At 40.7% G+C, this 22,512-nt stretch overlaps 1 protein-coding gene and 1 gene segment (V, D, J or C); both read left to right on the top strand.

Moving 5' to 3' along the window:
• The first annotated feature begins 2,173 nt into the window (after window positions 1-2,173).
• LOC118240090 lies at window positions 2,174-6,695 on the top strand. Of its 3 annotated transcripts, XR_004775265.1 has the most exons (7): window positions 2,174-2,303; window positions 2,421-2,771; window positions 2,869-3,213; window positions 3,345-3,443; window positions 3,563-3,597; window positions 3,760-3,935; window positions 6,456-6,695. XR_004775265.1 is itself a non-coding variant. In XM_035519744.1 (6 exons), exons 1-6 carry the CDS (start codon window positions 2,264-2,266, stop codon window positions 3,817-3,819), a joined length of 930 nt encoding a protein of 309 aa, XP_035375637.1. In that variant the 5' UTR covers window positions 2,174-2,263; the 3' UTR covers window positions 3,820-4,036. The 3 variants fall into 3 exon arrangements, 2 of the variants coding, with proteins under 2 accessions (XP_035375637.1, XP_035375638.1); XM_035519744.1 differs by lacking the exon at window positions 6,456-6,695 and having other exon boundaries at window positions 3,760-4,036; XM_035519745.1 differs by lacking the exons at window positions 3,345-3,443; window positions 3,563-3,597; window positions 6,456-6,695 and having other exon boundaries at window positions 2,176-2,303; window positions 3,760-3,782.
• A 14,402-nt stretch (window positions 6,696-21,097) lies between these two features.
• On the top strand, window positions 21,098-22,015 carry LOC118240119. The segment is given in 3 exon segments: window positions 21,098-21,143; window positions 21,231-21,593; window positions 21,750-22,015. Coding segments are annotated over 3 exon segments (675 nt in total).
• Window positions 22,016-22,512: the final 497 nt, after the last annotated feature.

The following is a 22,512-nucleotide window of genomic DNA, read 5'->3' as shown; positions in this document are numbered from 1 at the left end:
TGCTGTGTATATATATTACATATACTGCTCATTACCGCAAATGTCTTATCAGCCAATCACATGGCAGCAAATAAAAGCATTTAGGCAAGGTCAAGATGGCCTGCTGGATTTCAAACAGAACATCAGAATGGGGAAGAAAAAGGATTTAAGTGACTTTGAATGTGCACTGGTCTGAGTATTTAAGAAATTGCTAATCTACTGGGATTTTCATGCCCAACCATCTCTAGGAGTTACAAAAAAATGGTCTGAAAAAGATAAAATATCTGGTAAGTGGCAATTGTCTTGGCAAAAATGCCTTGTTGATGCCAAAGGTCAGAGGAGAATGGCTAGACTGCGTCTGGCTGATGGAAAGGCAACAGTAATACTAATGTAGCCCATCTGAAAATGTGTTTAGTAGTGGTTTAATGTATTGCAAACATGATCTGGTAATCCAGGGATGAATAGTGATGTTTGTGTAACTGCCCCTTTAACAGTTTTTTGGAGAGGGAGGAATGTGAAGATGTATGTGGTGGGTAGCAAGATGGTTTTCCAGTTTGATCAATTAAATTTACTAAAGCACAGTGGTGATTTGAGAATCTTTGCATAACTGCCATTTGTGTCTAACAATGTCTTATGAGTATGTTGTGGGAAGTTTTTTTTTTTTTTTCACTTAGGGTAGAGAAGTAGCATATCAATGTATTAGCCTAATAGGCTAAAGGTAGTTTCTGAATAATGTCCTGGGTCACTGAGGTGCTCAGAGTGAGTGTGACGCATTTACATGTCTAGTGATGGCGTGTTGCAGATCCTACTCAGGAGAGAGATTCACATTTGTACCTACAGAACTGACTTTAGAAAGGTACCTTTCTTTTGTTGTTTTTATTTTTTATTTTTGAGCTTATTAGAGTGAAGTGGCCATTGTGGTTTTGGCCTCAGTGTTCCCGAGCAACAACTCAGGCCTGCCATCTGTTTTATTTTTGGGGTTCTGGTTTAACTAGTATGAGTATGTAACATTTCATTGGGTGGAGGGTTTTGGGTTGAAGAAAGCAATAAGCTGAGATTAGTTTTGCTATAACCATAATATTTGTTTTCCTCTATGCAATTGGTATATTGTTGAGTGCTAAATCTTACATTCACCCAAGTCAGCTGTCAAAGTACAGGTTGATTTCAAACCTTCCCTTTATTTCCAAGATCTTAGAAAAAACTGCAGCTCAGCAGCTAACCTCATACCTGAATAAGAACCAGATACATTAAGTCTTTCAGTCAGGGTTTAGGCCTCACCATAGCACAGAAACAGTGCTGATTAAAATGCTTCTGACCAGGATTATGTCACTATACTGTGCAGCATTTTACACCATACATCATGTTATGAGATGGTATTATGCAATAAATAACCAGAATTGTGTTGGTAATAGCAGAAGGATAAGAAATTAATCTAAAGCACATACGTCAAAATGTCACATGTTTAAGTGGACTTTTGTAACCTGGCTGAGTCAGGATACACAATTATCCAGTAATCACTTGGCAAATAACTTCACTTTCAATAAATTCTTTATTGAAAATGTTAAATAATAACATTGAACTTTGAGGTAGGCAATCGATCATCCACATGACCTTTTTCCACAGTATTGTGCAAATCAAAACAACTTGAGAGGAAAAGCAAATGACATTAACAACACAATATGGGCAACCCCATATTTTGACTTGGCCATTCCAAATAAGAGATGTTTCTGTTATTCTGATTGACCTATGCTATTGTTGACTCATGTCTTTTGGATCATGTTGTAGTAGCCAACAGGTAAAGTCGACCTACAAGAATGAGTTCAACCACCACATCACACGCAGATCTTAGTTCAACATTTAAAATGTTTTGTAATTAGAGCACTTTGTTATGGATTACCTGATGTGATTGTTTTCAAGGCTCACTGTGCCTAAAACAAAAGTCTAGTGGTTTAAAACTTGTTAAATAAACTAAGCTGAAATAAACAAACCAAATAAATTAAGATGAAAGTTTCATGTGATAGCACTACAGGACAACATAGCTCTTCTAAGTTTTTCTGTGCCCCATTTTGGCTCACCTCTTTACTGCTTTAAATAGCACCACGGCAATACTCTTCCTGTAGTGGGAAATTACAACATAGCATTTCCTCAAAACTACTGGACCAATCAAATCTGCTTATAACTTTAAAATATCCATTCAGACAACACAAAGCCTCTTTTGCTGTTGCATAGTTGAACAATGTACTGATTCATTAGATTTTACTATCTCACTGTCTAAACAGTAAAAATGTTTAGTCATTTTTTCACTCTTTGCCTCTTCATAACTGGTAAGTCATATTTGAAATAAACAGTATGTTTTTGCTACAATCTACCTGTTAAGTACATGGTACATATAAATAACTGGTGGATTCTAGCCATTAAACATTTCCTTTTTTTCTCTCCAGTTAAAACCTCTACAGTCAATGAAGTTCAAGTACACACAGTTAGGCAGGGATTTGGTGTGGCAATTAAATGTGGCCAAAACATAGTTCAATATGGAAAAAATCATTTTTTAGTTTGGTATAAGGTGAGTTTAGGAAAGGTGCCTCAGTACATTTTGAGAACAGTTGAGGATGGTACAAAGTACAGATTTGCTCGAGCATTTGCCAATGGCCACTTCACTGTTTCTCTAAGTGAAGAAATGTTTGACCTCAATATTAATGATGTCTCAGAAGATGACATTGGAACATACTTCTGTGGAATAGTGAAGGCAAATGTTGTAGAGTTTGGATCTGGGACCCTTCTGCTATTTCAAGGTAACTGTGTGCACAGGTTTTCTCTTCTGCTTCTTTTTTTCCTTTGGTCTGATTCATGGTTCTCTTTCATTACTTGCTGTTTTTACAAATTTTCAAGCTGAAAAGATCAAGTGGCAGCTTCAGACTGAAATGGTTTTCAAGGACAGAGAATATTCTACAGTCCAGTGTTCACTACAAGCTGTTACTGAGAGTTGCTCAGGAGAACACAGTGTCTACTGGTTCAGACATGGCTCAAACAAATCTCATCCAGGAATCATTTACACTTATGGAAACAGGAGTGATCAGTGTAAGACAGACTCTGATGGTGGATCTCCTACATGGACTTGTGTCTATGACCTTCCCAGGAGTTACACCAGACATTCTGATGGTGGAACTTATTACTGTGCTGTGGCTGCATGTGGGGAAATACTCTTTGGAAATGGAACTAAAGTTGATGTTGAAGGTATGAATTTTTATAAAACAGGAGATCTCCTAGAATAATGAAATAATGACTACATTGCATAGTTTTAGTTAGAGGGCACCTTTGCCCCTACATTGTGTGATATTGATCCACAATATTTTTTATGATTTCAGAATATAATCACTGGATTGTTATTGCGCTGGCAACATCCAGTATATTTAACGTTATTATGGTAGTTTTGGTTGGAATTCTATTTAAAAATCAACAGAAAGGTACTTTTTCTCTTTCACTATTGCTAATGTGTAACAATCTGATGTAAACACTTACTACAGGTAAATATTAGTAGTTTATTACCAGGAATATTATTAATAGTCGTATTTTTTTCATAAAGGTGCTTCCAATTACAATCAAAGTCACATAAATCAGGTAACAGGGTAATCTGTTATGCAAATTCATGCGTTCATTTTCTTAATAATATACATGGATCTGTCCACAATAATGTATTTGTACAAAATACAGAATTATATTTTTAGCTCTGTGTGTATTTTGTCCTGTGATTAGTTTGTAACGGCTCTTGTTCTCCCTCAGGCTGAAGACTTTGATTTATCAAATTGCACAGCTGTGAGATTTACACAGAAACGTTTGTGATATCCAGAGTCAAAGACAGTCAAGATGTTGATATACAGATTAAAGTGAAATGAATATCCATCAAAATCATCACCAACATGGACATGTATCCCCACATTTTAGGAAAGCTTAATGATGTGAGTCAAGTTCTTTGAATGGTTCATGTAAACAACTATATTACAGCGACATAGCTAGCTATAAGCTAAATAAACTTGTAGCCCATTGTGAGAAACCATTATCAGGAGTAACTCTCATTTTAAGAAGTCTCAACTGTAGTATGCAGAAGTGGTATACCGAAGTAAAGTGCCTTCTGTGCCTAGACTGCACAGAGAGCTGAGGCTCAGCCAAATAAGAAATGTTCCTCTGTGAAATCTTTACCAGATATTCATGAAACCACACTCTGAATGAACTGTGATCTTACTTTTAGGTACTTTGATATATTAGAACTATACTGAAACTATAAATTTCTATTACATTGCACAAGTAAATTTAATATGAGATTAATTTAATGTGAGTACTTTACCAGTACACCTAAATAGCAAGATAAAAATCCATGATGTTAACTGAAAAATACAAGCATATCTGACAATTTTTGCAACATTCAAAAAACGCCTGCATTACTGTGTATTTTTTGCTAAACACACTAAACAAATTATTCTGCCCGTTATTGTTGGTTTCACAGGTAATGTGTTTTCTGATACATTTTACACAAAGCAACAGAGATACGATATGATACATAACATACCAACATTAGGGTCATACATTTGATAAGGTTCAGTGTACTTTTAATTAACATGCAAGATGACCAACTACAGAGTGTGAGCAGGCCATCTGAGGCTGAGACTACTACTTCTTATCATAAGATAAATGAACATTATTACCCACAATACAAAAATACAGCTAAACAATTTGCACAAAACCATATCTGATCTTATCTTACTTTTTGGAGTCACAGCAAGGGTAGTCTTGGAAAACAATCAATGAGTCACATCGTCAAATTTATTTATATGGTAGTTTTTACAACAGTTGTTTTCAAAAAGCAGCTTTACAAATGTCTGAGTCCAAGCCCCAATGAGCAAGCCAAGGGTGACAGTGGCAAGGAAAATCTCCTTACAACATGAGGAAAAAACCTTTAGAAAAACCAAGACTGCTCTGTGTTCCATCCTGCTTACTGAACAAAATGTCTTATGTCCACCTAGAAAACATATAGGATCTTTTAAAAATGGAGAATATTATGAAATGTGGCCTGTGTACCTTTCTGCCAGTAAATTTATGTGAAGCTAGTTTTAATTACTACCATTATATTTAGTTTTGGTTTATTTTTTTCTTTTCTTGCCTGTCTCTATTCACTACTAACCTACTTCCATAGTTTCACACACCATTTTAATATGAATTATTATATCAACTAATGCCATCTAGCAGGCTGGAAGAGATGGGTAATTCAATTTTATTCCAGTTTAGGTAGGTCAGGGCTCTGACTCTAGTGTTAGCCAAAACCAATAGTTATTCCCACAATGTAGAATAATTTTTACACTAGATTGATTCTCCAATTTATTTTCAAGAACATCATCATAAATACAACACTTCTAACCTCACTACATCATAACCTTAACCAGAAAAGTGAATAAATAATAGGTTCACTGGAACACTAACATTATATGCGTAATGGCAATGGTGTAGGGGCAAGACTCACTAAACTGTCTAACAGCCTGCTGATGGGAAGTATCTTCTATTCATGGTAAGAAAAATTAATGTTCTACAAAAGTGTCTACAATGTAAACATTAACATTACCTTTCTCATTGTTTTGTGTGTCACCATTGTATTACTCACAAGAAGTCTGAGATTCAAAGACAAAAAAGAAAAAAGGAGGTGGAGTTTGTTAGTTTGAAATTGAGTTTGGCAGGGCAGGGCAGCTGATGCTACATTTTGCCATTTTTAGTCCTGGTGAGTGAATTTGTGGTTATATTTTACAGTGGTTTTACTCAAAGTTCACCTAGTAATGTAAATTTGGTATTAGAAAAGTTGCAGGACTAATGAAAAAAGCCCAAGGGCTATAGCCCCATAGCCAGAGCCTAGGCAGACCACTGGCTGTATGGTTAGCAATATGTTTCAAAATTAGTTATATCAGCATGTTCAAACTGAGCTGGTGTGTCGGGATGAAGTGTCGTCCCTTGAGGAGTTAATTTGCATGATGATTTGTTTCAACGATATTCTTAAAGTATGACAATAGAAGCCCAATGTCCCACTTGCAAGAGCTCTGGGGTTAGTATTTCCTCTGATAGTGAACTATTTAATTCCTCATTATTCTGCCTTTATTTTCATCTTTTAAAGCAACACATTATAGGTTACATATGATTTTATGTCATTTATGAAGCATATTTATATTAACTAAATTTTCATCTCATTATTTAATATTCTGTTTTATTCCTTTACATTTAGTTTTCTATTTAAATCAACAAAATGTAATATTTTATATTTGGTGAAAACATTCCCAAGTTGATAAATATCTCTGTCATGGTTGGCCAGCCATCCAGCAGGAGGGACACACCCACTCCTGCTAGGGATCACACCACTCAGCTGTACCGCTGTCAATCATCTGCTTATTAATTGTTTTCACCTGTTCCCCATTTTCTTCTCCACCTATTTAAACCCACAGGTCCCAGAAGATAGCGCTGCACATTAGCGGACTATGGATCAGAGAGTCTCTACAAATCGCTGTGCTGTCTTTGTGAAGAAGGATTCTTTTGCTTGTCAGTGCTTCTCTTAGTTATTCTCTTATGGATAATAAAGAGCATTTCTTTGCTACCCTGCCTCTTACTTCCTCTCTGCTGCCTGCGACACATTCACTACATCCTGGAGATAACTAATTACATCCAGAAGTCAATGTGAAGCACTAGAATTGTCACTGTTTGAAAAGTGCTATACAAATAAATTTGCCTCACCTTGCCTTGATGCTGTTTCAGATCATATGTTTGCTGTTCCAATTAATGTTTTGAATTAGAGACCCTTCACTCTTCTAGCTCTCCTAAATTCTGGTGAAACCAGCAATTTCATAGACAAGAACTTAATGTGAGAACTACACATTTCCTGTATACTTCTCTCTCATCCTATGAATATTAAAAACAATGACAGCAGACCTGTTGGTAGGGGCTATATTACTCATAACATAATCCCCCTTCACAATTTGAAACCTGATCATTTTTATCACACATACCCTAAAGCATTGAACATCAACCACAAAATGCAGTGGTCTCATGGTCTGCTAGAGTAAGCATGACCTGAAAGGTAAAAATCACTGACCAATCTTTCCCTCAACCTACATGGATTTCAGGGATGGCTTTACAAAACCAAACCACCCAGCACCCACATCAACCCTGGACTTTTCAGTTGATCTCAGTGCAAATACAATTCCTATTAGGGCTAGTGTCTACCCTCTCTTTTTCTACAAGAATCTCAGGCCACAGAGAACTACACTGACGAAGCCTATAAACAAGGTTTTATTTGACCATTTACTTCCCCTTTGTCCACAGGGTTTTTTGCTAAAAAGGATGTTAGTCTAAGGCCATGCATAGATTATAAATAGCTGTACCAAACTGTTGTGAAGCTTCACCTGCACAGTATATATAACTTCATTTTCATAAGGGAAAGACTGGAAGGCAGAGTTCAGTACAATCTGAAGCCACTTTGAGTACCTGCCTATACTGCATGGAGAAGGGCCAATTCCAACAAGATTAGTTCTCCTTCCTGGATTACATCTGAGGGGATAGAGATGGATGACCACAAGTTAGAGGCAGTGCACTCATGACCCAAAATGCTCTCTGTGAAAGCACTGTAACATTTCCCTTTTTACCACAGGTCCATCAGTTTTTACTACAGGTCCAGCCAAAGTTTCATTTGTATTGCTGTTCCTCTCACTTCCATGTTGCATGGAAAGAATTTGGACTGGACCCCCGAGTCAGAGAAAGCGTTCTCTATGTTGACAAAGAGGTTCGGAATGGCCCCTCTTCTCAAGAACCTGGATCCCTCTAGTCCATTTATGGTGAAGGTGGACATCACTGTGTGTTGTCCCAAAGACAAACTGAGGTAGGTGAGTTCAAGCTTCATCTACAGAATCCTCAAATGGAATTGATAATATCAACTCAATAATATCAATTATCTATTTACTTTCACAGTACAACACCATGTCTGGCCTCAGCACAGTTAATGCAATAATACTGTGGGACCTGTAGTTTTACCAATTTCCAGTCTTACACTTTACCATATCTACTCATCTTTATAGCTTGCGCTCGATCTACAACATGTTGCCCTTCTTGCACGTAATTGCTTTATTACTGCTACCAATCTGTGACATGTTAACTTATAGCTGCTTATTATCAAATAAACACTCTAATACTTTAAACACTTTATTTATTTATCCACACTTTCCCAGCAAATCCATTGGGCTTGCTTTCCATGCAATACTCTGCTGTGCACCATGCATCTTCTTTCTGCTGAAATGATCCTTCATACACCTTCTTTCAGGTAATGTGGCCTTATTAAATGCTTTTCAGGAATTACTTGAACCAAGGCCTGTTTTCCCATTGCACTCATCCAATGGCATCCTTTTACTCTAAAGAACTGCTCCACCATTTGTGGACTCCACTTCCTCCCTGATTTCATCACTAGTGCAACTGTTTTTATCACTACAACATTCAATCCATAAAAAAACTCGAGAGTCACCTTTGCACATTTAAATTCCTCAACTAAGATTGTCAGTGGTACCCCCAGCACTCCCATCCAATACCATGCTATACTACATAAACAATGCAGCCTATTCCTAATAGATTTATTCAGAATCCTCTGCAGCCTCTCTACTACTATAATTGGGACCTCATACACACATTAGTTAGTGGCCATCTAATATGAGACAGTATGCCAAACTGGAGACACTATCATCACAATTTCAATTTGCTTGTAAGATATGATTACTCAGTACTATTAATAGCCTTCAACAATTCTGCCTTTAGCCTGACAACCTGCTCTTTAGCATTTAGGGCTGCACTGTACCATCTACGTAAACTCATGTCACTTCTCCTTCCATTATGAAATTTTCTTGCACAAGTTTTTCATTAACAATTATTAGACTTCTATATTTTTTAGATTTAACCTTCGTCCTTGCCCATCTAAGATTATCATTTATCTTCCCTAGCAACCACCAGGTACACAGCACAGTAGTTGTCAGTGTTGTCATGTCTGCCATGTATGCTCTAACCTGAGGTAACCAGAAGCCATCGTGTAGCCTCTTCCACCCACAACCCACTTCAGGGCTCTCATTATTACCTCCATCTCCACTATAAATAGTAACGTGAAATGGTACAACCAGCCATCATGCCCATTTTCAATCTCAGCCAGGACGTAACCAACTCTGCTGTATTAGAACAGAATCTTCAAAATATGCTTAACGAGTGGTAATTTTATCTGAAACCTGTAAGAATCTACACATTTTCCATAAGAGGTTATGTGGAACTGAACCAAATGTGTTAGCTATATATAGGAAAACCACATGTAGGTACCTATGCTATTGCTTTGCTGCCTGAATCAGATGACAGATCATACTACTATTCTCCAAACAACCTGCAAATCCAGAAATGCCTGATACTGACATATCACTTTATTTGTCTTCAAGTATGCTGCCAGTGTCCACACTGTCACACTAATTTCAATGTTACCATCCATATTAAGAAGACTTATAGGCTGAAAATATTCTATAACCATGGAATCCTTTTCTTTTGGAATAAGGATACCTCCTTCTATTCTCCACTCTTTTGGAATAATCCCTTTCTTTCAGATTATGACCATCAACTTCCACAAAAACTTCAGGTCCCTTTTTATACACCCGATACGGAGCTCCATTAGGTCCTTGTGCAGAAACTGCATTTTCATGACGCTCCACATCTTGAACCTCCCTCCACTTTGGTGGGCTAAAATCCATTTACTACTCAATTTAACCCGTGGTTGGAATATGTAGTGGCAACTCCATCTCCTTTTCCTTATTGTTCTCTGTACAGCCTCAAAATACTCATCTGATTAACTTTTTCCAGCTCTTCAAATCACCAATTCTCCTTAATAAATAAGGTCTTCATATAATTGAAAGAATTCCTAAAGAAGGCTGCACTAGCACATTCCTCTCTTTCTGTAGTGTATTAATACCTTCTTTCTTCTCCAGTACATGCCTTCATTGCTTTCTAAGAGACCTTAATTCCTGAATTCCTGACTGTTTCTACATGTCATCTTGACTACAGTATACATTGTCCCTTTTCTTTTTCCTGTAACCTACCAAATCTTGCCATTCCATATTCATAAATAACCTTTATAAATACATTTTACTTACCTATTCACGATCACAGCATATATGAGAACCCTTTACAATCATCTGCACTTAAACATGAAGGTTTCATAAAATGTGTCCATTCATCACATAATCTAATATTGTATACAGTCAGTGTGTCTGGTATGGCCTTTATGGTAGAACTACTCATTTTTTAAATTCTCTGAAATCTGAAATACTGTATAGACCCATATACACTAATATAAGTCAACTATTGGTAGACATGGTTGGGGTTTATTTTGTTATGTAATTATCAATTTCAATTACATCAATTTAAATTGGTCAAAAGGATCATCTTGGTAATTCTACTGTTAAACAAACAAGGTCATTAATTTGAAAAGTATGTTGAATCCAGAATTTAAAAGAGTTATCAGTTACTACTGTTAGGAGGTACTGTAACCTGTATTCCTCTACACAAACTTCTTTCAGCAATGTATGGGTTTGGGATAGTAATATATAGTTTTATTTTGAGATAGTTGCCTAGGATTTAAGTGGTTCAGATGAGACAACAGCAATAAAGTGGGATTATGGTCAGGGCTTTGAGTGAGCCATTCCGGAATAAGATATGTTGTTTGAGATATGTTTTCTGTTTGAGCTATGCTACTGTTTATTTATTCATCAGTGTTTGAATCATGTTGCAGTAGCTAGCAGGTAATGCTGACCTACAGGAATGAGTTCAGCCTGTACATCACACTCAGATTTTAGAAAAATATTTAAAATGCTGATTTTGTGACTATTGGTTTCTAGTGTTTGATAGTAATGTTAGCCTTGCAGTTTCAGTTCTAAACTAAACTAGCAAAACCTGGACTTCAAACATGGCTGATCAACTACATCTAGAATAAATTGTGAAAATTTGATTTTTGGCTTAAATGGTCCTTTACAAATCATGATAAATGGTGTTTTGATATTTTATATTGATTTATGTTATATATCCAAGGTCTCTAGGAATATATGAAACATTTCATACTAATAATATTTTCAAGTGTTTTATGATTACATTGTTTATATCCTTATGTCATGCATGTCTATCAGATCATGTTATAGTACATTAATTAAACAGTATCATACTGTTTAAAAAAGATGTTTTATTTATGACTAAGATATGTCTTTGTTATGGATGGATGTGTGTGTGTGTGTGTGTGTGTGTGTGTGTTCCAGATCCAATGCCAGGATTTCCACCCTGATTGAGACTCCGCCCTGTTCCTTGCCGGGTTTCCCAGCCAACTGTGTCGACCATTTACTGCGAGAAGAGGAGAGGAGAGGAGAGGAGAGAGAGAGAGAGAGAGAGAGAGAGAGAGAGAGAGAGAGAGAGAGAGAGAGAGAGAGAGAGAGAGAGAGAGTGATTGATTGATTGATTGATGTTAGTTTGCTGTGATTTAAAATTTGTATGACATTTTGTGTATGACCTTGTTTTTCCCCCATTTTTGGACTTCATCTTTGGCTTTGCCCCTCCTGCTTCAGTAGCTGTGGATATATACATATATAATCGATGGTTTAAATATTGTTTGCTTGGTGTTGGACACTGGTGGTAGGGAGCGACTGCCAGTTTTTTTGGGTGTGAGTTTTGTCTCTGTTTTTGTGTTAGGGAGTTAGGAAAGTTTGTTGTCAGTTTGTTGTGTTGTTAGGATTAGTTCGTGTGTAGTTTTATTTAATTAGTGTGAGTTTGGTTTGTTATTTTGGCTTGGGTCACTCCTGAAGACAGTTGCACCAGTATGATTCTTTATGAACCATAACCTCTGTAAAATGCACTGAAAAACACCTTCCATTTGTTCTTCTGTTTGTTTTGTTGCTGCTTACTTTGTCACAACTTCCATTATATTAGCTGTTTGTACTTCTTTTTCCTTGTTATGGCCTCACAGCTTAGACGAGGTCGTAACATCTTGATAAAAGTAATATAGACAAAGGAGAAAATACCCCATGAATGTAAGGTAAGTACTCTGAGTGTATAAACAAGCATCAACAGGTACCCCAGATGAAATGTCTCTCATATTCTGTAAGCTTATTTGCTGTGCCACATGAAAAGGTTTTGCAAAACTACTGCAAAGTGGTACTCCATTTACTCTGGTATAATGACCAAATCATACAAAGGGGCAGTGGCAGCTCAGTGGTTAAGGTACTTAACTTGTAATCGGATGGTTGTTGGTTCAAGCTGCACCACTGCCAAGCTGCCTCTGTTGGTGCAGGACCGCTCCTCGGGCCCGTATCCCCCCCCAGTCCACCAAATACTGGAATCCACCACAAACCCGCCGGATGTCCAAGAGATGCTTGACTGTATGCCGTTGCACCATCCACCATGCGCGGACCCAGCGGGTCGGAGGGGGGCACCAAACACAATACGGGCATAAGGCGAGATACATGGAAAGTGGGGTGGACACGCAACAATGGGGGAAGGGCAAGGCGATAAGAAACAAGGGTTTATGCGGCGAAGAACCTTGAATGGCCCGATGTAGTGAGGGTCAAGTTTGTGGGTATAACCACACAAAGGCAGGTCCTTGGCTCACAGTCAAGCCCGCTGTCCAGGCCGATAAAGTTGGTGCTGGTCACCGTCTCTTGTCGCCATAACGTTTTTGAGCAGCTGTAGCAGATAAAAGAGCCCTGCATGCCCTCCGAATGCCAAGCGATAGTGCCTGACTGTCTGCCCAGCAGACCGGACACCCACGTCTGCAAACATGAGCGGAGTATAACCGTACTGGCACTCGTATGGTGACATGCCTAAAGGAGTGCCACAGGGTGTTGTGGGTGAACTCCACCCCAAAATAGGTACTCAGACCAAGAGAATGGCCAGGAAGAGGACAGACAGCAGAGGGTGCGTTCCAGGTCTTGGTTAACTCTCTCAGTATGGCCATTGAATTGGGGATGTAAGCCAGAGGACAAGCTGGCTTCTGCCCCCAACAACCGACAAAAGGCCCCCCAGAACTGACTAGTGAATTGAGGCCCACTGTCTGACACGATGTTGCTAGGCAGCCCATGAAGATGGACAGCTTGAGTAAATAATAGTTTAGCTGTCTCTTTCGCAGATGGCAGTTTTGGCAGTGCAACAAAGTGGCCGGGCTTGGAAAATCTGTCGACGACCACCAAAATCACAGTGTTGCCCCTTGATAAAATTGAGCAACAGATGAGACCAAGGGCACCAAGGGACAGCCAGTGAGTGCAACAGACCAGCGGGCCTTGTCCTGGGGTCCTTACACTGAGCGCAGATGCAACAGGACTTCACAAATGCTCGGACGTCAGGTTCCATTCGTGGCCACCAAAACCGCCTACAGAGAAATTCAAGCATCCGTGTGACTCATAGGTGTGCTGAAAATGGGGATGCATGTCCCCACTTGAGGACCTGAGCTCTAACCGCCTTAGGGACATACAGCCATCCTGGTGGGCCTTCACCTGGGTCTGGTTCAGTAAGGGGAGCCTGAAGTATTGCCTTCTCAACCCCCCACTGGATCGGTGCTACCACGCAAGCCTTTGGGATAACGGTCGAGAGCAGAGCAGAAGGCGGCGAGGATTCCCACTGGTGGGAGAGGGTATCAGGTTTAATGTTCTTAGTGCCAGAACTATATGATAAGGTTAAATCAAACCAGGAAAAGAACAGTCCCCATCTGGCCTGGCGCAGATTAGGTCACTTGGCCTGCATGTTTGTAGGCCAAGTTTTTGTGGTCCATCCAGATCAGGAAGGGGTGTTTGCCCCCTCCAGCCAGTGTCTCCAATCCTCGAGTGTGAGCTTGACTGCCAGTAATTCGTGGTCACCCACATTGTAGTTCCATTCTGCTGGGGACAGACACCAAGAGAAGTAGGCACAGGGATGCAGTTTGTCCCCTCCCAATCGCTGGGACAGAACTGCACCAACACCCACTTCAACGATGAGTGGAAGCTCTGCATCAGGGAGCCAAAGAATAGGAGCCATGATTAGATGGCGCTTTAGTTCTTTGAACACCTGCTTCTCCAGCTTGACGAAGAGGTAGTTCTCGAGTAGGAGCTGGAGGATCCGCCTAGCATGGGTAACGTGTTCGTCTACTGTTTGGCTGTAGATCAATATGTTATCCAAGTAGATGAACACGTACCTGTCAAAGGCTTCCATTAAGACCTCATTGATGTACTACTGAAAGACAGCGGGACCATTCATCATGTCGTATGGCCAGTGGGGAGGCAATAGTTGGGTCTTCTGTTTACTGAATGCTTCCCTGAGGTCCCAGTATTCCTGGGGGACTCTAGACAGGTCTGGACCGCCAGGACCATGACCGGACCCAGAACGAGGCTTGGGTAGCAGCAAACAGGAGCTCCGATATGACAAACCCCAAGACAGCACTGACCGGGTCAGCTAGTCCACATGGGGATTATGTCGCTGAAGCCAGGGGTACCCCAAAATCAGCATCGAGAAAGTTGTCCACCGCTCCCGAGTCCACGAATGCCTGGAGACATGTTTCAGATGTTCCCCAAGCAATTGTGGTACTTAACAACTCTTGAGCTCGGGGAGGACTAGTTGAGTCAGTCAGGGGTCCTCCCACCCCTGATGGACGTTGTCCTTTCCCCTGGAGCTCCAGACAAGCTGGGTGGAGATGACCTGAGCTTCCGCAGTACAGACACCTCCCTTCCGGCATCCGTGAATCACGCTTACTTCGGGAAAGGCAGGTGTGTCCGAGCTGCATTGGCTGAGGTCCAAACTCACCCCGCTTGTCAGGCATATGAACAGGGCTAAAGGTGCATGGAGTTCCATGAGAGCCTCCACTGATCTCTGGTCCCCATGCTCTGCGCCTCTCCCATATGCGATTATCAATTCGCAACACCAGATCGATCAGGTCATCGAGAGAGGCAGCAGTATCTCAGTGGACCAGTTCATCTTTAAGCTCCTCACTGAGGTGCTGGTGGAAAGTGGCAATCAGTGCTGTTGAGTTCCATCCACTCCCGGTTGCCATAGTGCAAAATTCGATGGTGTAATCAGCCACCGCTCTTTTCCCCTGAGGTATATTAAGGAGACAGGAAGCCATCTCCCCTCCAGCGATTGGATGGTGAAAAGTCTGCTTGAGAGCAGCAGTGAACTCCACCACAGTGGAACATCTGTTTAGTGCTCCCAGACCAGAGTGGCCCATGCCAGACCCTGCCCAGTCAGAAGGCAGGTGATGTATGCCACCTTAGCTCATTCAGTGGGGAACCGAAAGGGCTGCTGCTTGAAAGCCAGTGAATATTGAAGGAGAAACCCCCTACAACCTCCTTCCTTACCGGCATAGCACTGTTGAGCTGGGTCCATGGTTGGGTCTTTCTGTAAGATGAGCTCAAACCCAGGTCGGCTAGGTGATGACACAGACAGAATACTGGGTGAGCAAACATGTTCTAATGAGAGTGGGCCTGTGTGCAGAACAGTTAGATCTTGGAACAAGTAAAACAAAAAGGAAAAACTAACCACCATGCCAAGCATGGAAAAAGGGAGAACAAAAGGATGCCACAGGAAGAAATGGCAACCACGATGCACTGGGGAAAACCAAACTAAAACTTCCCAAACAAAACCAGAAAACAGGAAGGAACTTGAAAGGCTAAGGGAAGCCTCGGGAGAGAGACAGACTCAAGAGGGAAAACTGGAGAGGGGACATGTAAATACACAAACACCCTCGCAGTCAAGAAATGAGGTGTAGCACGAAGGCTCACAGACCTCAATACCTGAAGATACTGACTAGGTGCTTGGCTCAAAACTTTAGCAAAGACCCAGCACTGAATGACTGGGTCACTGGGCTTATATAAGGTCTAGCCCTTATATAAGGTTAAGCCTGATTAGTGGTTTGGTTGACTCAAGGCCTCCCTTTGGTGGCCGGAGGGGGCCTTGGCCTGGTGCCAAGCCTTACAGGTTAAGGTTGCAGTGTTTGCTTTCTCTTTTACAGTTTGTCTCAACAAACTGTGTCAGCAGCTTTCATTCACCATATGGTGTGGTTGTGAGGCTGTTTATTGTAGAGCTTGCTAGTCCTCCCAGTAGCTGTCACTCTTGCCTTTCTATCTGTATCTATCTGTATCTGTATTTTGAAATTGCTCGAACTGATGGTGCAGTGTCCGCCATATATGATGCTGTTACAGAATTTCCTTTCTTGTTTGCTGGGCAGACATACAATTTCTCAGTAGGTTGCTGAGCTGGGACACCACGTTCTCTTTTCCTGTATGTGTTACAGTGTACTATTTTCCTGTATGGTTACACATACAGGAAAAGAGAATATGGTGTCCCAGCTCAGCAACCTACTGAGAAATTGTATGTCTGCCCAGCAAACAAGAGAGGAAAGGCTGAACAGAGAAATTCTGTAACAGGATCATAGGATCATAGATGGTTTACATATATATATAGACTCTAATTTTTTCAGCATCTCCACATATACAGCAGTCATTCCATTCAAGTGTTTGTTGAATTCCTTCACAGACACACCTCATTCTACTTAATGAGATGCTGAATAGGTGATCACCTTAACAAAATCCTATTCTAACAAGCAACAGTATAAAAACCACTGCTGCTGTCATCACTATTCTCTTGTTATAGATCCAGCTGGATGAGAAAAAAAGTGCTAGGACTGCCCAAAAATTAAGTGTAGTCAAAATACAGCTACAGACCATGGTCAAGCAGCAAACACACGGGACAACAACAGCTACAGACTGGCAGAGGTCGAAAAAACAACTCTCTACTGATCATGATGATCTCCACCTCATTCGAATGTCACTTAACAACTGTAAGATGATGTCAAGTGACCTACAAACAGAATGGCATGCAGCAGCTGGGGTGAATTATACAAACGGTTTGAAACGGGCTTCTGGAGGTAGGTCTGAAGTCATGCAATGCTAGAAAAAAGCCCTTCATCAATGAGAAGCAAAGTTGTGCCAGACTGGAGTTTTGCAAAAGACCATAAGAATTGGACCATAGAGGACTGGAGTTCTCTGATAAGTGCAATTTTCAGCTTTGTCCAACACCTTGTCGTGTAATGGTTACACAGAGACCTGGAGAGGCCTACAGGCCAGAGTGTCTTGCACCCACTGTGAAATTTGGTGCAGGATTGGTGATGATCTAGGAGTGTTTCAGCAAGGCTGGAATCGGGCAGATTTGTCTTTGTGAAGGACACATGAATCAAGCCACTTAAAAAACTGTGTTGGATTTAAACTTGCTTCCTTCTGCTCTGACAATGTTCCCCAACTCTGATGATTGTTTTTTTCAACAGGACAATGCTCCAACTCAGACAGCCAGGTCAATCAAAGTGTGGATGAGGGACCACCAGATCAAAACCCTATCATGGCCAGCCCAATCTCCAGACATGAACTCAACTGAAAACCTCTGTAATGTGATTAAGAGGAAAATGGATGGTCACAAGCCATCAAACAATGTTGAGCTCCTGGAATTTCTGTGCCAGGAGTGGTGTAAAGTTACCCAACAGCAATGTGGAAAGCATGCCAAGATGCATGAAAGCTGTGATTAAAAATCAGAGTTATTCCACCAAATATTGATTTCTGTCATGGTACAGCCCCTCCCCCCTCAAATGTGTGTGTGTGTGTGTGTTTGTGTGTGTGTCTGTGTCTGTATTGCCACACCCTCTTGTGTTGTACACCTGTAATTGTCATGAGTGTATATAAGTCTTGTGTCGTATCGTCAAAGTTGTCGGTGTTTGACCCACGTAGTGTGTTTGCGTGTGTGTTGAGTCATGCTTGTTATTAAAACGTATGTTTTGTTTATGTGCCTCGTCCCCGCATCCTCCTTAACCCGTTAAACGTCACAGAAACAACGACCGAGGATGCCTGGGAAAGGTAAGAAGAAGAAGGGGAGGAAAGGAAGTCAATGCCCTCCCACAGCACTTGCAGCGAAGTCCCCCGTGTTCTTGGGCACCCTCCTGACTCCAGGTGTGGAAGCAGGGGAGTCATACGGAACCCCGGCAGACGACCAGGACTGGTATAACGATTTCCGGTCCTCGGAGTCAGACTCTGTGGACCCCTACGTTCCAGTGGTAAGACTTTCCCTCATCCTGGCCTCACTTCATGGAGCTACCGGGAGGCAGGAACCCACTGTTCAATTTTGGGGGGGCCCTGTGTATGGTCCGGGATCGGATGGTGCAGAGTCCTATGGAGAACAGCCAGACAAAGAGGACCGGTACTCAGAGATGGACTCTGCTGGGTCCTATGACCCCTACCTGGAGGATCATAGGGGAGACACAGATTACAGAGAGACAGAGGAGTGCAGCGATGTCTGTCTGCAGTCAGATAGTGGTTCCGATTGTGAGGACGAAGCTTCAATGGAGGTAGAAGAGTACACTCATAGAGATCTTCCCTCCCACGGCGACGCCAAAAGCTCAGAGAGCAAGGAGCCTCAAGCAGCCAAAGTACCGCCCAGGGCATGCCGCCAAGGTGCGAGCAGGTTAACCCAGGTGGCTAGCAGGGAGGCACCGTTGTTGGATAAGGTCACTGCCCCACCTGAGGTGAAGAGCTCCAGAGCATATGCACCTACACCGAAGCCTCATGCAGGCAAAAAGGTAGCGGCACTGGTACCAGAACCAGGACAGTCCTAGGCTGGCGAAGGACACTTCCCACCAGGCTGGTCAGTCTTCGACCCAGCTGACAACTGGGGGACTGGTTGGAGTTCCTTCCCCCTTCCCCGGACTATTGAATGTGTGTGGTGGTGTTTATGTGCCTGTCATCGTGTCTGTCCCTATTACGCTAAATGTACCGGTCACTTTGTTCCCCTTTGTGTCTGTGCCCGTGCCCATTACTGTGTGCGTCCCTATCTCCTTCCCCCTGCTACCCTGCTCGCACTGGCCTGTGGTGGGTTGTCTGGTCCTCCGACATCGCCTTTTGGCGTTGGTCTCGGGGCCGCAGCCTGGTAGGCTGGGAGTCGCGCCCTTGAGGGGGAGCTCTGTCATGGTACGGCCCTTCCCCTCTCAAATGTGTGTCTGTGTGGGTGTGTGTGTGTCTATGTGTGTCTGTGTCCATTTTGTCACGCCCTCTTGTGTTGTGCACCTGATCCTTGTTGTGTGTCATGAGTGTATATAAGTCTCGTGTCGAATCGTCAAAGTTGTCAGTGTTTGACCCAAGTAGCGTGTTTGTATGCGTGTTGAGTCATGCTTGTTATTAAAATGTATGTTCTGTTTAGCATGCATCGTCCCCGCATCCTCCTTAACCTGTTAAATGTCACAATTTCTTGACTCATCCTATGATGAAATATTAGTACTGTGTTCTTTATAAATGAATATGAGCTTTTTTTCTTTGCATTATTTGTGGTCTGAAATTTCTGTAACTGTTGTTATTTTGACCATTAGTCATTTTCGTTAAAAAAAAGCTCTAAAATATAATATTTTTATCTGGAATTTGGAATAAATGTTGCCAGTAGTTTATAAAATAAAACAAAACTGCTCAGCCTGGTCAAACACATACCCATCAATTATAAAACTAGAGAACCTGATCATTTTGTAGTGGTCTGTTATTTTTTTCCAGAGTTGTGTGTGTATATATAATACCCCCAAGTACACATCACTGCCCTTCTCCATGGGTCAACATAAAAGGGAAACAGCATTGAACATAAAAATAGCCAGCTGGATGATATGGTAAGTCACCTTTCTCAATTCCGTAATTATAACAGCCTCTATCATTTACTGTCTTCCTCTGACTGTTTGGTCTGTTGGCTTTTATACACTAATTATTCCATCACTTTCATGTGGGAAGAATCAGCGATAACACCTGTGCAATGATTAAAACTTACAGTCTTAACTATACAGTTAAAAGACATTTTAACATTTACAATACATTTTTATGCAAGACAGTTTAAAAATGAATTGTGTATCAATCTCTCATTTTGTTTTTGGTTTCACATTAAGATGTTTCTTGTCAGTGTGGAGGGTTCTCCCGCTCCCTCGAGGACGAGGTTGGCCTCTTCCTCTTCCTAATGCATTGGAACTCCTTCAGCTGCCGCAAGAGTACTACAGCTTCTGCTATCTCAATAGATTTCATCAAAATCTATGCCATGACTCTTCCACCTAATAGAGAAGATTGCACAATAGATTTCCTCCCTGATTCTACAATCTCCCCACAATCAAGTTTACCCATTGTTATGCTTAGGAAGCAAGGCCATGGAGGAGTACATAAGAGAAACACTAGCTCAGACTGTCTGAGTCCCCAGCAATCACCACATTCAGTGGAGTCAGTTACATTCTGTAGAACAAAAGACAGGAAGAGGCCATTCAGCACAATGCGAGACCATCTGAAGTAAATTACTGCTACACTCAAATACACGTGTTACCAGACACATCATTTTCTATGGGTTTCCATAGCTGTATATATTTTATTACAATGAAACTTATGTATAGATTCAGTGCAATAAATATATGAAGATTTGCTGCACTGGATCCATTGCTGTTGGCGCTTAGTTTTATCAACAGTTGTCACCTGATATGATGCATCTGAAATTGACAAGAAAATATACTAATATACTATACTTATTAAATACTAATAATGTAGTGAAATGGAAACAGAAAAATCACCAGAAAATGAGAGTGATTTAAAAAATACAAATGCAGCTAGGTTTTTAAGGACATAAATGATCCAGCCCCTCATTGTCATACAACCAATTAAACACTGTGATGTCAGTATCCTTTGATGTTCTCACTAGTCATTATTCTGTGCAAATTAATACATGGGCAGAGTTAAAGGATTATTCCACCTAAAATTTATACACAGAACATGTAAGTGTAACCAGTTTGTTTTAAGTACTGGAATGAAACAAATGTGACCATTACATTAAATAATCAAGTATCTATGATTTTATGTCGATATTATAAAAGTGAAATTACAGACTAAGATTTGTTAAATTGTTTAAATTGTCTTTGAATTCTACCAGTCTGTTAATATGATTTGTTTGATAAGTACACTTGCATAAATTCACTTGCATACACATACATATTTCTACTAAAAGTTTTTCTTCCAGACTTCATTGAGAAATGAGGCTCCTGTTCTTGATTATATACCTTTGCTCAGACTGCTTTTGTAAGTTACATTTTCTATTTTTGTTTTTCATATGATTATAGTGTCCTTTTCATTTAATTTTTATGCATATATTCTCTGCATTTTCAGATGCACAATGTCAGGTGGTGGTGGTTGTGCAAAAGGACCCTCTAATAGCGGCTGAACTTGGAGCCAATGTGACAATTCTTTGTAATTATTCCTCCGACTTAATGAATAAAGTTTCATGGTACAAGCAGACTTTCGGAACAAGACCACTACTAGTTGCAGACTCTCAGCGCTATTCAAAAGAAGCCACATTTTATAATGGTTTTGACAAAAACCATTATATTGTACAGAATGAAGATGGCAGTTGTGCTTTGAGCATTGTGAAAACAGAGCAGTCTGATTCTGCGACCTACTACTGTGCTGTGGCTTTTATGAATATCATTACTTTTGGAGATGGAACCGTTTTGGTGATCAAAGATTCTGAAGGTTAGTCACACTTTCAACCCAAATGTTAATGCAGAAAGAAGAATTTTAATTGGATATTATTGCCGATATTTATCAGACAGAATCATGGATTTTCTTATTTGGTAATATTTTAAGTATTAGTTACTTTTCTCTAATTTATTATTTAAGCTGCACCAGTTTCTATCCTTAAACTTCTCCAGCAGCCTGCATTACAGATAATGAATCCAGGAGACTCCGTGACTCTGAAGTGTACATTCCTCACTGAGAGCTGTGCAGGAGAGCACAGTGTCTACTGGTTCAGACATGGTTCTGGAAAATCTCAAAATACACAGAGCTGTGTGTACATACTCCCCAAGAGGAACCTCAGCCTCTCTGATGCTGGAATTTACTACTGTGCTGTGGCTGCATGTGGGCAGACCCAACCAAATGTGAAGAAGAGATGATATTCTAGTGGGCGCCAGCTTGGTAGGCCATGGAAGCTGGAGGCTCCAGTCAGAGAGCAGGGCTTGGACACGTATTTAGCCAACCATGGGTTTATTGGTTAATTTAGCATTGTTGGGTACAATGAACTTCTGGGAATTAGCTGTATGTATGAGGTGTAGTTAGACTTCTGTGAATTATTCTGTATAAGGGAGTTGGTATAGATATAATAATTACAAGTAGAACTTTAAAAAGCTATGTATTATGATCAGAACATCTGTAGGGCCAGTGGGTTCCAGTAAAAGATCTCCTGTGCCATCAGAATCATGTGACTTAAGGCTTGATATGTCATTGCTTATTCAAAAAACCCTTTTCCATCATTCTTTTTTCATTTTGGCTTTATTGATATTCTGACTTTTCCGCCTTGTTTTAACATAAACTGTTTTATGTCATATTCGGATGTTTTGTTTTTTTCTTCAGATTTTGTGTTTCACAAAAACCTGGGGGATGGATTCTTTTT

The sequence above is a fragment of the Electrophorus electricus genome, chromosome 19 (genome assembly GCF_013358815.1).
Source record: "Electrophorus electricus isolate fEleEle1 chromosome 19, fEleEle1.pri, whole genome shotgun sequence".
NCBI classification, from domain to species: domain Eukaryota; kingdom Metazoa; phylum Chordata; class Actinopteri; order Gymnotiformes; family Gymnotidae; genus Electrophorus; species Electrophorus electricus.
Note: the sequence above shows the minus strand (reverse complement) of the source record. Positions and strands in the feature narration are given on the sequence as shown.

What these genes read in the sequence shown, in the direction of transcription:
- LOC118240090 (XM_035519744.1), top strand. Translation starts at nt 2,264, where the DNA reads ATGTTTAGTCATTTTTTCACTCTTTGCCTCTTCATAACTG. An exon ending in TCTTTGCCTCTTCATAACTG is followed by an intron (nt 2,304 to 2,420) that starts GTAAGTCATATT and finishes TTTTCTCTCCAG; the next exon opens with TTAAAACCTCTACAGTCAAT. An exon ending in AACTAAAGTTGATGTTGAAG is followed by an intron (nt 3,214 to 3,344) that starts GTATGAATTTTT and finishes TTATGATTTCAG; the next exon opens with AATATAATCACTGGATTGTT.